Source organism: Symphalangus syndactylus, chromosome 5 (assembly GCF_028878055.3).
Source record: "Symphalangus syndactylus isolate Jambi chromosome 5, NHGRI_mSymSyn1-v2.1_pri, whole genome shotgun sequence".
Lineage (NCBI taxonomy): Eukaryota > Metazoa > Chordata > Mammalia > Primates > Hylobatidae > Symphalangus > Symphalangus syndactylus.
Window position 1 is genome coordinate 47,431,131 of NC_072427.2, and position 15,810 is coordinate 47,446,940.

Genomic DNA, 15,810 nt, shown 5'->3' on the forward strand with positions numbered 1-15,810 from the left:
CTAACCTGGGCAACATGGCGAAACCCCATCTCTACTAAAAATACAAAAATTAGCCGGGCGTGGTGGTGGGCACTGTAATCCCAGCTACTTGGGAGGCTGAGGCAGGAGAATCACTTGAGCCCAAGAGTTGGAGGTTGCAGTAAGCCAAGATGGCGCCACGGCACTCCAGCCTGGGCTACAGAGCCAGATCCTGTCTGGGAAAAAAAAAAAAAATATATATATATATATATATATATATACACACACATACATACACACACACACACACACATTCTTCTTTTTCTCCTGCTTCATTTAAGTAGCTTAAAGTGTAAAATTGAAATGGAACTTTTGTCTATTTTTTGTCTTCTTATCCTATAGGTAGATGAGTGTAATGTTACATATTTTTAAATTTTTACTCTTGTGACACTTTATTGACTTGAATATTTTGTAAGTTAATGAGCTGGACAGAGGAAAGTGTCTTCATCTTTTAGAGACCGAAATGAACAAAAACCTTTTGCCTCATTTAAAAGTATTCTTCTACTGACAAAATACTGGCATGTGGGTTGATAGTAGCACGGTTAGGACATACTTTCATAAATTATATACCAAAAAGAATTGTGCAGTGTGTGTGTCTCCATTATATGCTAGTGTTTGTTTTGTATTTTAATACACATTTGTGTGTGTGTGTGTGTGTGTGTGTGTTTGAGATGGAGTCTTACTCTGTCAAACAGGCTGACATGCAGTGGCGTGATCTTGGCTCACTGCAACCTCCGCCTTCCAGGTTCAAGTGATTCTCCTTCCTCAGCCTCCCGAGTAGCTGGGACTACAGATGTGCGCCACCACACCTGGCTAATTTTTGTATTTTTAGTAGAGGCGGGGTTTCACCATGTTGGTCAGGCTGTTTTCAAACTTCCGACCACCCACCTCTGTCTCCCAAAGTGCTGGAATTACAAGCATGAACCATGATGCCCACCCACTAAACAGAATTTTTAAGACTGAGTCTATAATCCAGATAAGTCTGCCTTGTTTATAGTAAAATTTAAGAAAGTATCAAAGACTAGCCCTCCGCATTCAGAGGTCCTTTTAGAAAATGTGTCCTGAGGAGGAGATCTTGTATCCTCCCTTGAAAATTTTCTTTTTCATAATGTTAGTCTGTAACTTGTTCTGCCAGTATTACATCTAAGCCTCTCTGTGGGTACCTTCTGCTTTCTTTCCTGTAAGCTAAGTATCACAATGCTTGCTTTCTCTTTCCGTAGATCTCTAGTTCTACATTTCTGTTTCTTTGTGTTCACTACTCTGTTTTCCATAGTTATGGATGAAGCACCTTGTAAGTGCCATAGCACTAAGTAGTACAATGTAAAATAAGTTGACAACTCCTGTTTTCTGTGCTGTTTGCATGTTGTCCTGATAGGCTGATCATAGGCCCCGCCGTAACTTGTCTTAAGGTTTTGATCTCTGGCTGTGCCTTCTTACAGTCAATATAAGATCCAAGTATTTGAAATAATCAAGGGTCAAAAAGCCCTTGGGTGCTAGAAAATATAGAAATAGAAATTAATGGCCAGGCCTGGTGGCTCATGGCTGTAATCCTGGCACTTTTGGAGGCCAAGGCGGGAGGATTACTTGAGGCCAGGGGTTCGAGACGAGCTTGGACAATATAGTGAGACCCCATCTCCATAGGAAAATTAAAATTAAAGCTGGGCATGGTGGTGTGCACCCTATAGTCCCAGCTAGGCAGGAGGCTGAAGCAGGAGGATTGCTTGAGCCCAGGAGTTCACAGTTGCAGTGAGTTATGGTAGCAACACTGTACTCCAACCTGGGCAATAGTGTGATCATGTCTCCAAAAAAAAATTATTTTTAAAAAAAGGAATTGGCCGGGTATGGTGGTTCACACCTGTAATCCCAGCACTTTGGGAGGCCGAGGTGGGCGGATCATGAAGTCAAGAGATCAAGACCATCCTGGTCAACATGGTGAAACCCCGTCTCTACTAAAAATACAAAAATTAGCTGGGCATGCTGGTGCATACCTGTAGTCTCAGCTACTTGGGAGGCCAAGGCAGGAGAATTGCTTGAACCCGGGGGGCGGAGGTTGCAGTGAGCCGAGATCACGCCACTGCATTCCAGCCTGGCAACAGAGCGAGACTCCATCTCAGAAAACAAAACAACAACAACAAAAGTATTGAATCATTTCCTCCATACCCTTCCCTGAGGCCTGAGTAGCTTCTCACTACAAAATAGATATAAACTCTTTTCATATGCTGTTGCACTACTCATCCTTTTATCTTCTCAGGCATCTTATTAATTTGCTTCTGACATTAAAAGCACACCAATATAAGTTGGTATGAGACCAAGACAGAGGGTATTGTGACTTCTCCTTCTTTTTTTTTTTTTTTTTTGAGATGGGGTTTCACTCTTGTTGCCCAAGCTGGAGTGCAATGGCGCAATCTCAGCTCACTGCAACCTCTGCCTCCGGGGTTCAAGTGATTCTCCTGCCCCAGCCTCCTGAGTAGCTGGGATTATAGGTGTGGGGCACCATGCCTGGCTAATTTTTTGTATTTTTAGTAGAAACGGGGTTGCACCATGTTAGCCAGGCCGGTCTCGAACTCCTGACCTCAGGTGATCCGCCTGCCTCAGCCTCCCAAAGTGCTGAGCTTACAGATAAGAGCCACTGCGCCCGGCCAAGTGACTTTTCATATGCTATTCTTTTAGCATTATCCTGAGGAGCGACATGTGGTTGAACGCCATGGACGGGACACAAGCGGACCAAGGAAAGAGTGGCATGGTCCACCCTCTCAAGGGCCTAGCTATCATGATACGAGGCGAATGGGTGATGGCCGGGCAGGAGCAGGCATGATAACCCAACATTCAAGGTAAATAACTAACCAGTTTAGACTTTTTCTGCTAGCACACAACCAACACTTTATCCTTTCCATAAAAGTCATTATAGTTTCTGAGAGACTGAATTGCAACTAGTGAAAACCCTAGGTCTGCTCGAACATTTCCCTGTATCAACTCGTAGTCTCCAAAAGAGTGTTTGCAGAACAGCTGATATTAATGTGTTAGTTTGTATTCTTCCTTGTAAATGAATTCAGTGACTTTCTGGCAAGTTGATCTAGATATGGGTATGTATGTATGGCAGGATCCAGTAAACAATGAATCCTTTTGTTTTGTTTTGTTTTTTGAGAGGGAGTCTCACTCTGTCGCCCATGCTGGAGTGCAGTCGCGAGATCTTGGCTCACTGCAACCTCCGCCTCCTGGGTTCAAGCAGTTCTCTCATCTCAGCCTCCCAAGTAGCTGGGATTACAGGCATGTGCCACCATGCCCAGCTAATTTTTATATTTTTAGTAGAGACGGAGTTTCACCATGTTGCCCAGGCAGGTCTCGAACTCCTGACCTCAGGGGATCCGCCTGCCTCGGCCTCCCAAAGTGCTGAGATTACAGGTGGGAGCCACTGCACTCAGTCTAGATAATGAATCTTAACCTCACGTTGGAACCATCATCTTGTTCCCTCCCTAGCATTCCTCAAATTCTTAGGAAGAAAATACTGAAAGTGTGTTCTGTTTCCTCCCTTTTAAAATAACTCTTGGCAAAGCTTTTAGACATTTAACACAAAACCTGTTCATAAGTTAAGAGGCGAGCTTTACTTTCTCTTCACACTGAGGTTGGATGTGGCCCTTCAGCCAGCAGGTCTTCAGTCTTCCCATCTCTTTCACGTCCTCCTTTCTTTCCCATTCCTCTTTCTTAGGAGAGTTATTGGCTTGACTCAGTGACCCAAGTCACTACTATTCCATGGTCACTTCTACCATCAAACTTCAGTAAGTGTGCTACTTCTGCCTGCACAAGCTCAACATTCATTGTATCTGGTTTGTAAAGGTCACCGATGACTTTTCTCTTGATAAATATAGATTCTTTTATTTTCATGGTTGTCAGACTCCTTGGTGGTTAAACACTGTTTCACACGGTCACTTATCCTTATTTTGAGGGAGTCTGTTTTCTAGGGTACCATCATTTTCTTTCTGCCCTTGTGACTGCCTTTGCAGGCTCCTTACCATGGCTAAGCTTTAGACACTGCTGTTTCCTTTCAGCTTCATGTTGCCACTGCCATGTAAGCACTTTGCTGTTTCCATGAATTCAAGGTCACAGTCAAACTCATTCTTCTCCTTTTTCAAACCTTTGTGTCACTTTCGTTGCCTCCAGTTTCTTTTAATTTGATAGTGCCACCATCCATTTCATTCACCCTGACTGGAAATACGGGGCTTGTCCTTACCTTTCTTCATTCCTAGCATAAATTTCTAAGTGTGGTTCTTTTTTTTTTTTTTTTTTTTTTTTTCTGAGACAGAGTCTTGCTCTGTCCAGGCTAGAGTGTAGTGGTGTAGTCTCGGCTTGCTGCAACCTCTGCCTCCCAGGTTCAAGTGAATAGCTGGGAATACAGGTGTGCACCACCACGCCTGGCTAATTTTTGTATTTTTAGCAGATGGGGTTTCACCATGTTGGCCAGGCTGGTCTCGAACTCCTGATCTTGTGATCTGCCCACCTCGGCCTTCTAAAATGCTAGGATTACAGGCATGAACCACTGCGCCCGGCCGTGTGGCTCTATTTTTTTAAAGAATGTTTCTCAGGCTGGGCGCAGTGGCTCATGCCTGTAATTACAGTACTTTGGGAGGCCAAGGTAGGTGGATCACTTGAACTGAGGAGTTCGAGACCAGCCTGGGCAACATGGCAAAACCCTGTCTCTACAAAAAATGTTTATCATAGCTATCCCTTATTCCTCATTGTAGCTTCTATCTGATCTTCCCAAATTATTATTTTTGTGTTCCATTACCCTATTTGTAAATTGAACTGTTGAAACTCCCATTTTGTTATACCATTTATTGCTCTAAAACCACAACAAGCAGCTGCTCTAGGTCACAGGATTGAGCCCAGATTCCTCAGCCTGGCCCTTATAATCTAGTTTTATTCTGCCTGAACCATTTCACTGTAGATTTTTTTTTTTTTTTTCCCAAGACGAAGTCTCTGTCCCCCAAGCTGGAGTGCGGTGGCACTATCTCAGCTCACTGCAACCTCCGCCTCCTGAGTTCAAGTGATTCTCCTTCCTCGGCCTCCCAAGTAACTGGGACAACAGGTGTGTGCCACCACATTCGGCTGATTTTTTTGTATTTTTAGTAGGGATGGAGGTTTCACTTTGTTGGCCAGGCTGGTCTCAAACTCCTGTTCCTCAGGTGATCCTCCAGCTTCAGCCTCCCAAAGTGCTGGTATTATAGGTGTGAACCACCACACCCGGCCTTCACTGTAGATTTTTATCTCCTGGTTTGTTAAAGTTTTTTCTTTTTTGAGATGGAGTCTCGCTCTGTCACCCAGGCTGGGGTGCAGTGGCATGATCTCAGCTCACAGCAACCTCTGCCTCCCGGGTTCAAGCAATTCTCCTTGATCCGCCCGCCTCAGCCTCCCAAAGTGCTGGGATTACAGGTGTGAGCCACTGCACCTGGCCTGTTAAGGTTTTTTGTCGGGGGAGGGGGTTTGCTTTTTTATGTTACTAACATCTGCTCTGTTGCATTACACATAAAGATTCCAGAAATATTTCTTAAATGACTTCTATAATTTAGTTCACAAGCTTTAGCAAACAACAGAATCACCTGGAGGGCTTGCTAAAACACAGGTTGGCCAGGCATGGTGGCTCCTGCCTGTAATTTCAGTACTTTGGGAGGCCAAGGCTGGCAGATCTTTTTAGCCCAGGAGTTCAAGACCAGCCTGGCTAACATGGCACAACCCTGTCTCTACGAAAAATTAAAAAATTAGCTGAGCATGGCAGCACTTGCCTGTAGTCCCAGCTACTCTGGTGGCTGGCTGAAGTGGGAGAATCACCTGAGCCCAGGAAGTCAAGGCTGCTGCAGTGAGCCATGAATGTGCCACTGCACTCCAGCCTCCGTGAAGTGAGTGAGGCCCTGTCTAAAAATATATATATTTAAAAGAATAAACAAAGAAAAGCACAGGTTGCTGGGAGTCCCACCCCCAGAGTTTCTTTCTCAGTGGTCTGAGATTAGGGTGAGAATTTGCATCTCTAACAGGCACCCAGCTGGTGCTGTTGCTGCTGGTTTGGGGTCCACACTTAAGAGATCTGTTGCTGTAGTCCACGTGCAGATCCGCAACTGGCTTCTGAAGTAATGGGGCTTCAAAGTGAGATTGCCCAAGTTCAAATCTCTGCTCCACCATTTTATTAGCTCTGTGACCTTGGAAGAGTTTCTCAACCTCCAGATCTGTTTCTTCACCAGTAAAGTGGGGTTAACAATGGTTCAGACCTCACAGGACTGTTGAAAAGAGTAAATGATTTATTTTGGATAAAGTACCAAGAACAGTGCCTGGCAAATGGTAAGTGCTGTGTAAGTATTTGCAGTGATGATTTGTTCTTTGTTCTCTGACTTTTTTTTCTTTTAAACCTTTTTCAGTAACGCATCCCCAATTAATAGAATTGTACAAATCAGTGGCAATTCCATGCCAAGAGGAAGTGGCTCCGGATTTAAGCCATTTAAGGGTGGACCTCCGCGACGATTCTGAAAATGAGCTCTCTGCCAAGGTTTTAAGATAATTTATTGAAATCTCCTGTAAACTTTACTTGACTACTTATGAAGAGGACCTCTGACTTGCTTGAGAGTTCTGTCAGACTTTTCTTTTTAAAAATTTAACATGATTGCTTTTCTCAATTTTGGAGAAGATGTTTAAATAGTTCTGTTGTAACTTTTAATAGTTTTGTGTATCATTCAACTTTTTTTCTTGCAGCACCGAGACACATTTGAAAAGATGGAATTGAAGTCGTTTTGTTTAATGCTGTGTGAATATAAAGAGTAGTTTGCAGCTGTGTGGTAGTGGTTTAATTTGCAGCCTTAGCTCTGTGGTGTCTGGCTCTAGAGTTACTTCTTTTTACCAAGCATTTTCAGCCTCCATTTTGAAGGCTGTCTACGCTTAAGAAGTCTTAGCTGTCTAATTTTTAGAGAATAAGATTGTTCATTGCATTTCTGAGTATTATGTAACCTATTTTTGCAGAAGGTACTGTTACATTAAGTGCATCTGTGTATCCTGGTTTAAAAAAATGTAATCTTTTTTGAAATAAACCTTCATATTCTGTATAGTTGCTGAAGTGTTGAGAACCTTTTTAACTGTAAAATGAGAACCGATTTTCAGTTTAGTGTAGCAGCACACTTGTTCAGGTTTGCATGGTATGAAACCAAATAGATTCATGAAACCTTGGCCATGAAGTTTGTTTCACAAGGTTCTTAGACCGAGTTGTGCAGGTAAGTGCACTTTTAGGTAATCTGCACTGTTTGATGGATAAATTCCATCTCTGGGAATTGTGTGGGTATTAATGTTTCCATGTTCCCAACTATGTTGAGAAGTGGAAAAAAACCCAGGTTCTAGATGGGTGAATCAGTTGGGTTTTGTAAATACTTGTATGTGGGAAGACATTGTTGTCTTTTTGTGAAAATAAAAATCCACACCTGGAAGTGTATGTGTCTTTGTTTTCAGCGTTTTAGGTGTTAGTCGTCCAGTTCTTTCTGTAGTTCACCCCAAGGTGACTGACTAGATATAGAGCTATAAAGGCAGTCTTTTGGTCTTTGTTCCTCAGAAATAAATCTAGCTTAGACTCTTCACCTCAGTAGCTGGGCAGCACACACTGTTCACATGTTAGAGACTTAACCACTAAACCTATGGCTTTTTTTTAAAAAGGCATCTCTTTTAGGAAAGCCCTTCAAGGTAAATGCTCCTCTTTCAAAAAAGCTTCCCACATCCCTTTATATAAATCAGTGGCGAAAAATCCAAATGATCTAGATTTTTGGTAAATTCAGCACTCTCTATGGTCAATACGTATGGTCATGCCTATGAGATGGCTCACACTTCTGAGTGCCGTGGGCAACCAAGGTTCTGTGGTCCCTGGTCCTTTGGGGAACTTCTCTGGATTTCTTACCTTTTCTGCCATTCGCAGTCCTACAGCTGTGGGAGTAGGTTGGGTGTCTGCATTGGTGTGGGGGAGGTCTACCTCATTTTTGATCACAACTTGTAGAGTGGCACAGGAGAAGCCTCAGTATCCATTGGAGTGAATGTTGGTGACTTTGGGCTAGAATGTCACTTCTCGTTGTTTCCTCATTTGTAGAGTGGGACTATAATCCCTTCTTAGAAGGGATTATCATACAGCCACAAACATTGGCTAAGCGCTTTATGTGCTGGGCAGTGTGCTAAGCGTTTGACATATGTTCCCTTGCCTAATACTCAGAAGAATCCTCCTAGCCACAGGTAGAATTACTGACCTGACCAGTTTTCAGATGGGAATCTGGATAGTAACCTGCCTTTTATACATTAGATCCTTGATTTGTTTCAGTCTTTTCTACACTTACACTGAAGGATACAAGCCTACAGACACTATAGGTAATTATTTTTTACTCGAGTTGCCATGGCGATGGCTTTTTTAAGTTCAGAAAACCTGACAAAACCACCTGATACGCTGGCATTGGGGTTGAGTGGCCCTCAACCATCACGGGCAGCAGCTAGCAGCGATCTGGCTGGCTCACGGTCAATAGTGAAAACCAAATTTGGAGGTTTTTTTGTTTTGTTTTGTTTTTGTTTTTGAGATGGAGTATAGCTCTCACCCAGGCTGGAGTATAGTTGCACGATCTCGGCTCACTGCAACCTCCACCTCCTGGGTTCAAGTGATTCTCCTGCCCTAGCCTCCGGAATAGCTGGGATTACAGGTGCCAGCCACCACGCCCAGCTATTTTTTGTATTTTTAGTAGAGATGGGGTTTCACTATGTTGGCCAGGCTGGTCTTGAACTCCTGACCTCATGATCTGCCTGCCTCAGGCACCTAAAGTGCTGTGATTACAAGCATGAGCCACCGCGCCTGGCCTTTTTAGAGGTTTTGTTGTTGTTGTTGTTTTGAGGTGGAGTCTCACTCTGTCTCCCAGGCTAGAGTGCAGTGGTGTGATCTTGGCTCACTGCAACCTCTGCCTCCCAGGTTCAAGCAATTCCCCTGCCTCAGCCTCCCAGGTAGCTGGGATTACAGGTGCCTGCCATCACGCCCAGCTAATTTTTTGTATTTTTAGTAGAGACGGGGTTTCACCATGTTGGCCAGGCTAGTCCTGAACTCCTGACTCTATGATCCACAAAGGAAGACAGACTCCTCAAAGGCAAGAGAATGGAGGAAAATGTGCCATTCCCCGTGTGCTTGATGCACAATCCAAATGTTTGCCACAGTACAATGGCATCAATGAGTTAGAAGCTACACACAGTTCATATGATGCAAAAAAGATTCAAGAAAGATAGTAGCCAGTCTTGGTAAGTTGGGCAAGATGCTGACATCAGAAACTACACATGCCAAAAATAATTGTAAAATAAAATTAAAAGCTTAGGAATTACATAGAGAAAATCTCAAGCTCTTAAATGTATGAAGTAATGAAAACATTTAAAACCCTTCTGCCTGGATTGTCGCTTAACTCAGTTCCTCCATACTTAACACGTCCTAACAAATACTGAATCCTCATTGAAAAAATTGTCACGGCTGGGCGCGGTGGCTCATGCTTGTAATCCCAGCACTTTGGGAGGCCAAGGTAGGCGGATCACGAGGTCAAGAGATGGAGACCATGGTGAAACCCCGTCTCTACTAAAAATACAAAAAATTAGCCGGGCGTGGTAGCAGGCGCCTGTAGTCCCAGCTACTCGGAGAGGCTGAGGCAGGAGAATGGCATGAACCCGGGAGGCGGAGCTTGCAGTGAGCCGAGATCGCACCACTGCACTCCATCCTGGGTGACAGAGCGAGATTCCATCTCAAAAAAAAAAGAAAAAAAAAATTTTCAGATTTTTTTGCATTTATAAAGAGGCTCATCCAATCCATCTCTCTAAAGATGAATCTCTTATAATACCTCCAATAACTGCTTAATTAGCATTTCTGCCAAACACCTCAAATTTACCATGTGTAGTTACCCCCAAAAACTAATCCTCTCAAATATTTAATCACCACCTTCAACTCAGTAAGGGCGTTGTAGGTAAAATTAATAATATCCCCTAAAACGCACCACTCAACAAATACTGTTTATTTTTATCTGAAACAAATTGTTTCCTGAAATCCTTTAAGTGCTTCCTACAGATAAGCTTTTATCTTTCCTTTCTCTTTCCTTTTGACTTAGCTATTCCAGCCAGGCCTAAGGGGCAGGTATCATCTAGTTAATGTTCACCTACATATTCTGTACCAAAATCACCAATATCTATGTCTTCACCACTACCCCTCAAGTTTTTCTCTGAGAAGACCAACTTCCCCTCCAAGCCCTCTAATGTCTCTTCATCTGTAGAATACATTCAGTCTGTCACCTCATTTCCTACTACTCTCCTCCTTGTTCACCTGGTTCCACACTGGCCTCATTCCGTATGTTGACCACAGCATCTCATCTCAAGCCTTTTGCTTGTGCTTACTCCATCTGAAATGCTCTTCCTCAGATAGCCATGTGGCTCGCTTCCTCATTGCTTCAGTTCTTAGCTAAAATGTCATTTTCTCAACCATGCCTTCCCGATTTTATTTAAAATTGCCACACTTTGGCTGGGTGCAGTGGCTCATGCCTGTAATCCCAGCACTTTGTGAGGCAGAGGTGGGCGGATCACCTGAGGTCAGCAGTTCGAGACCAGCCTGGCCAACATGGTGAAACCCCATCTCTACTAAAATTACAAAAAATTTAGCCGGGCATGGTGGTGGGCGCCTGTAATCCCAGCTGAGGCTGAGGCAGGAGAATTGCTTGAACCCGGGAGGCGGAGGTTTCAGTGAGCCGAGACTGTGCAACTCTACTCCAGCCTGTGTGACAAGAGCAAGACTCCCATCTCAAAATAAAATTGCCGCACTACTCCCTTTCTCAGCATTCCCCCTCCTTCCCATCTAATCTATTTGTAATCCATCTTCTACTTAACAGCTCCAGAAGGATAGCTGTTTTTGTCTATTTTTTCTTTTCAGTGCTGTATCTCTGACCCCTGGCTCTTAGTAGCCACTCAATAAATATTGGATGAATAAATAACCATGTGAAGGATTCAGAATTTTTATAATAGGGACTTAGGGAAAGCAATCTGGTTGGAATGGGGGAGCCTGGGCTTTGTCTTGAAGTTGGTGTAACATTGGTGTAGGACTGGTGTAGCAAACGCTTTTTTAAGATTGAATACTTGGCCGGGCGCGGTGGCTCACGCTTGTAATCCCAGCACTTTGGGAGGCCGAGGCGGGCGGATCACGAAGTCAGGAGATCGAGACCACGGTGAAACGCCATCTCTACTAAAAATACAAAAAAAATTAGCCGGGCGTGATGTCGGGCGCCTGTAGTCCCAGCTACTGGGAGAGGCTGAGGCAGGAGAATGGCATGAACCCGGGAGGCGGAGCTTGCAGTGAGCCAAGATTGCGCCACTGCACTCCAGCCTGGGCGACAGAGCGAGACTCCGTCTCAAAAAAAAAAAAAAAAAAAAAAAAAGATTGAATACTTAAGCCACTCCATTGGTGCGGCCATCAGTAAGAAATGGGATTGTTTAGGGACAGGCTGCCCAGACCAGCAGCTCTAAGCCTGGAATTCATGCTGTCTGAGGTGAGATGCCTGCCCCAGGCATAAACATTAGCCATGAAGTCATCTTGGCTCCATGCTCACCATGTATATAGTTTCCCACCTGGATTTGCCAACAGGGTTAGGAAATGAGTATGAAATCTACTCACTGGTTAAATTTTCAGCAGTTTATGAGACTGAGCCCATCAAAAGCTCAAGCAATAACCTTTCATTTGGACAGAGACAGTTTTCCTTCTCTCTCCTTTTTTTTTGATGGTATCTCACCGTCTCCCAGGCTGGAGTGCAATGGCACAATCTTGGTTCACTGCAACCCCTGCCTCCCAGATTCAAGTGATTCTCATGCCTCAGCCTCCCAAGTAGCTGGGATTACAAGGCGCCTGCCATCACACCTAGCTAATTTTTGTATTTTTAGTAAAGATGGAGTTTATGTTGGCCAGGCTGGTCTCGAACTCCTGACCTCAAGCGATCTGCCCTCCTCGGCATCTTTTTTTTTTTTTTTTTTTTTTTTTGAGACGGAGTCTCGCTCTGTCACCCAGGCTGGAGTGCAGTGGCGCAGTCTCGGCTCACTGCAAGCTCCGCCTCCTGGGTTCACGCCATTCTCCTGCCTCAGCCTCTCCGAGTAGCTGGGACTACAGGCGCCCGCCACCACGCCCGGCTAATTTTTTGTATTTTTAGTAGAGACGGGGTTTCACTGTGGTCTCGATCTCCTGACCTCGTGATCCACCCGCCTCGGCCTCCCAAAGTGCTGGGATTACAAGCGTGAGCCACCGCGCCCGGCCCTCCTCGGCATCTTAAAGTGCTGGGATTACAGGTGTGAGCCATCATGCCCTGCCCCTTCTCTTAATAAATCTAGTGATGTCCATCAAACTATAAAATTAATTTCCTCACCACAATTCAGGCATTTGGGAGGTGGATTGCAGGAGAAATGGGTCAGATACCATGACAAGAAATTGTGCATCCCTCAAGGACATGGTAATACAAGGCTAAAAATTCTAAGGAATTCTGATCCAATGAACTAACACCCTAATTTTCTAAAATTACCAAATTACCTGTTAGCTTCTTTAATGACTTTATTTCCCATGGACCTGCCATCCTGGGCCTCTGGACAGGTAGCCTGCTAGGATTTACTTCACCTGGTTGACAGCTCACTCCCTCTGAACTACTCTAAGAACAATCACATTTATTAGGTAAGATGGTACTACAGGGAAGGCCCTTGCAGCTGGGACAACGTGCAGGGGCATCCAGTCTAGAAACCATAGGCTTCAGAATGTGGAGGAATAGGGACTTAAAAACCAGTTTGCCATTTACTAGATGTGTTCAATTATGGGCAATTTATCTGTATGTCCAGAATACTATAGTCAGCTTTGCTAGTAGGAACAGGGCTATTGTAAGGATTTAAGTGGGAAAATATGTGTCAAATACTGAACAAATTCTGCCCATTGTTTTTCTTGTTCTAGCAAAGTCACCTTGTGTTCCCTGATTTAAGACAAAAGAGACAACCTCACTTGTAAAAGGTCGCTGATTAAATAGAGAATTAGGCAGGGCGTGGTGGCTCACGCCTGTAATCCCAGCACTTTGGGAGGCCGAGGCGGGTGGATCACCTGAAGTCGGGAGTTCAAGACCAGCCTGGCCAACATAGTGAAGCCCGGTCTCTACTAAAAATACAAAAATTAGCCGGGCATGGCTGTGTGCACCTGTAGTCGCAGCTAGTCAGGAGGCTGAGGCAGGAGAATTGCTTGAACCAGGGAGGCAGAGGTTGCAGTGAGCTGAGATCACGCCACTGCACTCCAGCCTGGGAGACAGAGTGATACTCTGTCTCAAAAAAAAAAAAAAAAAAAGTAAAAATAAAAACAGATAATTGGCCGGGTGTGGTGGCTCACACCTGTAATCCCAGAACGTTGGGAGGCTGAGGCAGGCAGATCACGAGGTCAGGAATTCAAGACCAGCCTGACCAATATGGTGAAACCCCATCTCTACTAAAAATACAAAAATTAGCCAGGCGTGGTGGCGGGCGCCTGTAATCCCAGCTACTGGGGAGGCTGAGGCAGAAGAATTGCTTGAACCCGGGAGGCGGAGGTTGCAGTGAGCCAAAATCGTGCCATTGCACTCCATCCCGGGTAACAGAGCATGACTGTCTCAAAAACAAAAGATAATTGAACTGGCATAGATGATAACTGGGCAAAATCTGAGGTCTAATGGGTGATGAGCCTGGGCCACACCCCCAGAGGTTCATGGATGGAGTCCTAACATGTTTTACCCCCAAAAGTTCCTCCACGGGATTCACATGTATAGCAAGGTTTGACAATCACTCTAGAGATGTAGCTCAGAGTAGGAAAAACCAAATGCTTTTTACAAGCTGCTGGCAATCAACTCTGTGTTTTTGCCAGTGGGATGAGATGCTCTGAATAATGTAATTTTCTAGTTAAATGATGATCAGTTCCTCTGCAGAGCGGAATCACCCAGGATGGGAGTGGGGGACCTCTGCATCACCTTTAGCAACTTGGGTCCAGAGCTTTCAGAACTGTCCTGCTTGCCGGGCGTGGTGGCTCATGCCTCTAATCTCAGCACTTTGGGAGACTGGGGTGGGAGGATCACTTGAGGCTAGTATAAGACCAGCCTGGGCCAAATAGCGAAACCTCGTCTCTTTAAAAACAAAAATAAAACCGAACTGCTTTGATTAAGCTGTGAAATATTAATATTATGTATTATTTAGATAAGTAATACTTCGTTTTCATTATACTAAGTAGAGAATTCTATTTAAGTAGAGAATCACCTTTGAAAGAAGTGTAAGAAGCCAGGCACGGTGGCTCACGCCTGTAATCCCAGCACTTTGGGAGGGTGAGGTGAGTGGATCACGAGGTCAGGAGTTCAAGACCAGCCTGGCCAAGACGGTGAAACCCTGTCTCTACTAAAAATGCAAAAATTAGCTGGGTGTGGTGGCAGGCACCTATAATCCCAGCTACTCGGGAGGCTGAGGCAGAGAATTGCTTGAACCGTGGAGGCGGAGGTTGCAGTGAGCCGAGATTGCACCACTGCACTCCAGACTGGGCAACAGAGCAAGACTCTGTCTTAAAAAAGAAAGGAGTGTATCAAGAGTCTCATTTTGCATCAACTAAAATTTTCATTCACTAAGCAAAAATATTACACTGTTGACACACACACTGTTTAACTTTTTTTTTCAAGTAAATTTTATCTGCTTTTTTTTTTTTTTTTTTTTGAGATGACGTCTTGCTCTGTCACCCATGCTGGAGTATAATGGCACAATCTTGGCTCACTGCAACCTCTGCCTCCTGCGTTCAAGTGATTCTCCTGCCTCAGTCTCCTGAGCAGCTGGGATTACAGGTGCCTGCCACCACGCCCAGCTAATTTTTATATTTTTAATAGAGACACGGTTTCACCATGTTGGCCAGGATGGTCTTGATCTCTTGACCTCGTGATCTGCCTGCCTTGGCCTCCCAAAGTGCTGGGATTACAGGTGTGAGCCACCACGCCTGGCCTGCTTGACTATTTTTAAAATTTAAACACAAAAACTCCAAGTGGTCACACAGAATGACAAAAGTAAAGTTAACTCAAATTCTAGTTTTCAGTGCATAGGTTTTACACCTGCCTGTAGTATTTTGTTTGATGCTATTATAAATGGACCTGCTGAATTTCAATTTTCAATTGTTCATTGCTAGCATATAGAAACAAAAGTATTTTGAAGTAAAATTTACAAATATGCACACAGTTTAAGTGTACAGTACATTGACAAATGTATATAGCCAAGTCATTACCACCATGATCAAGAATATTTCCATCACTAAAAGTTTCCCTGTGCCCTTTCCTGGTCATCCTAAACCACATCTCCAGCCCCAGGCAACCACTTATCTGCTTTCTACCACTGGAGACTTTATGTCTCCTAGAGTTTCATATAAACAGGATCATACAGTAATGTCTTATTTTGTGTCTGGTTCCTTTCACTCAGCACAGTGTTTCTGCCAATTCAGCTATGTTGCTGTGTCTATCAGTCATTCCATCTTTTTGTTGCTGTGTAGGTTTCTCATGTACAGATGTACCACAATTTTTTGTGCATTCGCCTATTGATGGAAATTTGGGTTGTTGACAATTTTTGGCTATTATGAATAAAACTGCTACGAATATTTGTGTACAAGTCTTTTTGTGGACACGTTTTCATTTCTCTTGGGTAAATAGGATTGGATATATGGTAGCGTATATTTAACATTACAGGAAACTGCCAAAGAGTTTTCTGAAATCGTTGTAC

The 15,810-nt window shown here is 44.1% G+C and overlaps 1 protein-coding gene across 8 annotated transcripts in view; it reads left to right on the plus strand.

Annotated features, from left to right (window-relative positions):
• The window catches only part of SLTM (SAFB like transcription modulator), a 55,085-nt gene extending 47,610 nt beyond the window's left edge, over window positions 1-7,475 (plus strand). For all 8 annotated transcript variants that reach the window (XM_055278338.2, XM_055278339.2, XM_055278341.2 and 5 more), the window contains 2 exons: window positions 2,689-2,849; window positions 6,423-7,475. In XM_055278338.2, coding sequence (XP_055134313.1) covers window positions 2,689-2,849; window positions 6,423-6,531 — 270 coding nt within the window. In that variant the 3' untranslated portion in view covers window positions 6,532-7,475. The remainder of the gene's footprint in view (window positions 1-2,688; window positions 2,850-6,422) is intronic.
• Window positions 7,476-15,810: the final 8,335 nt, after the last annotated feature.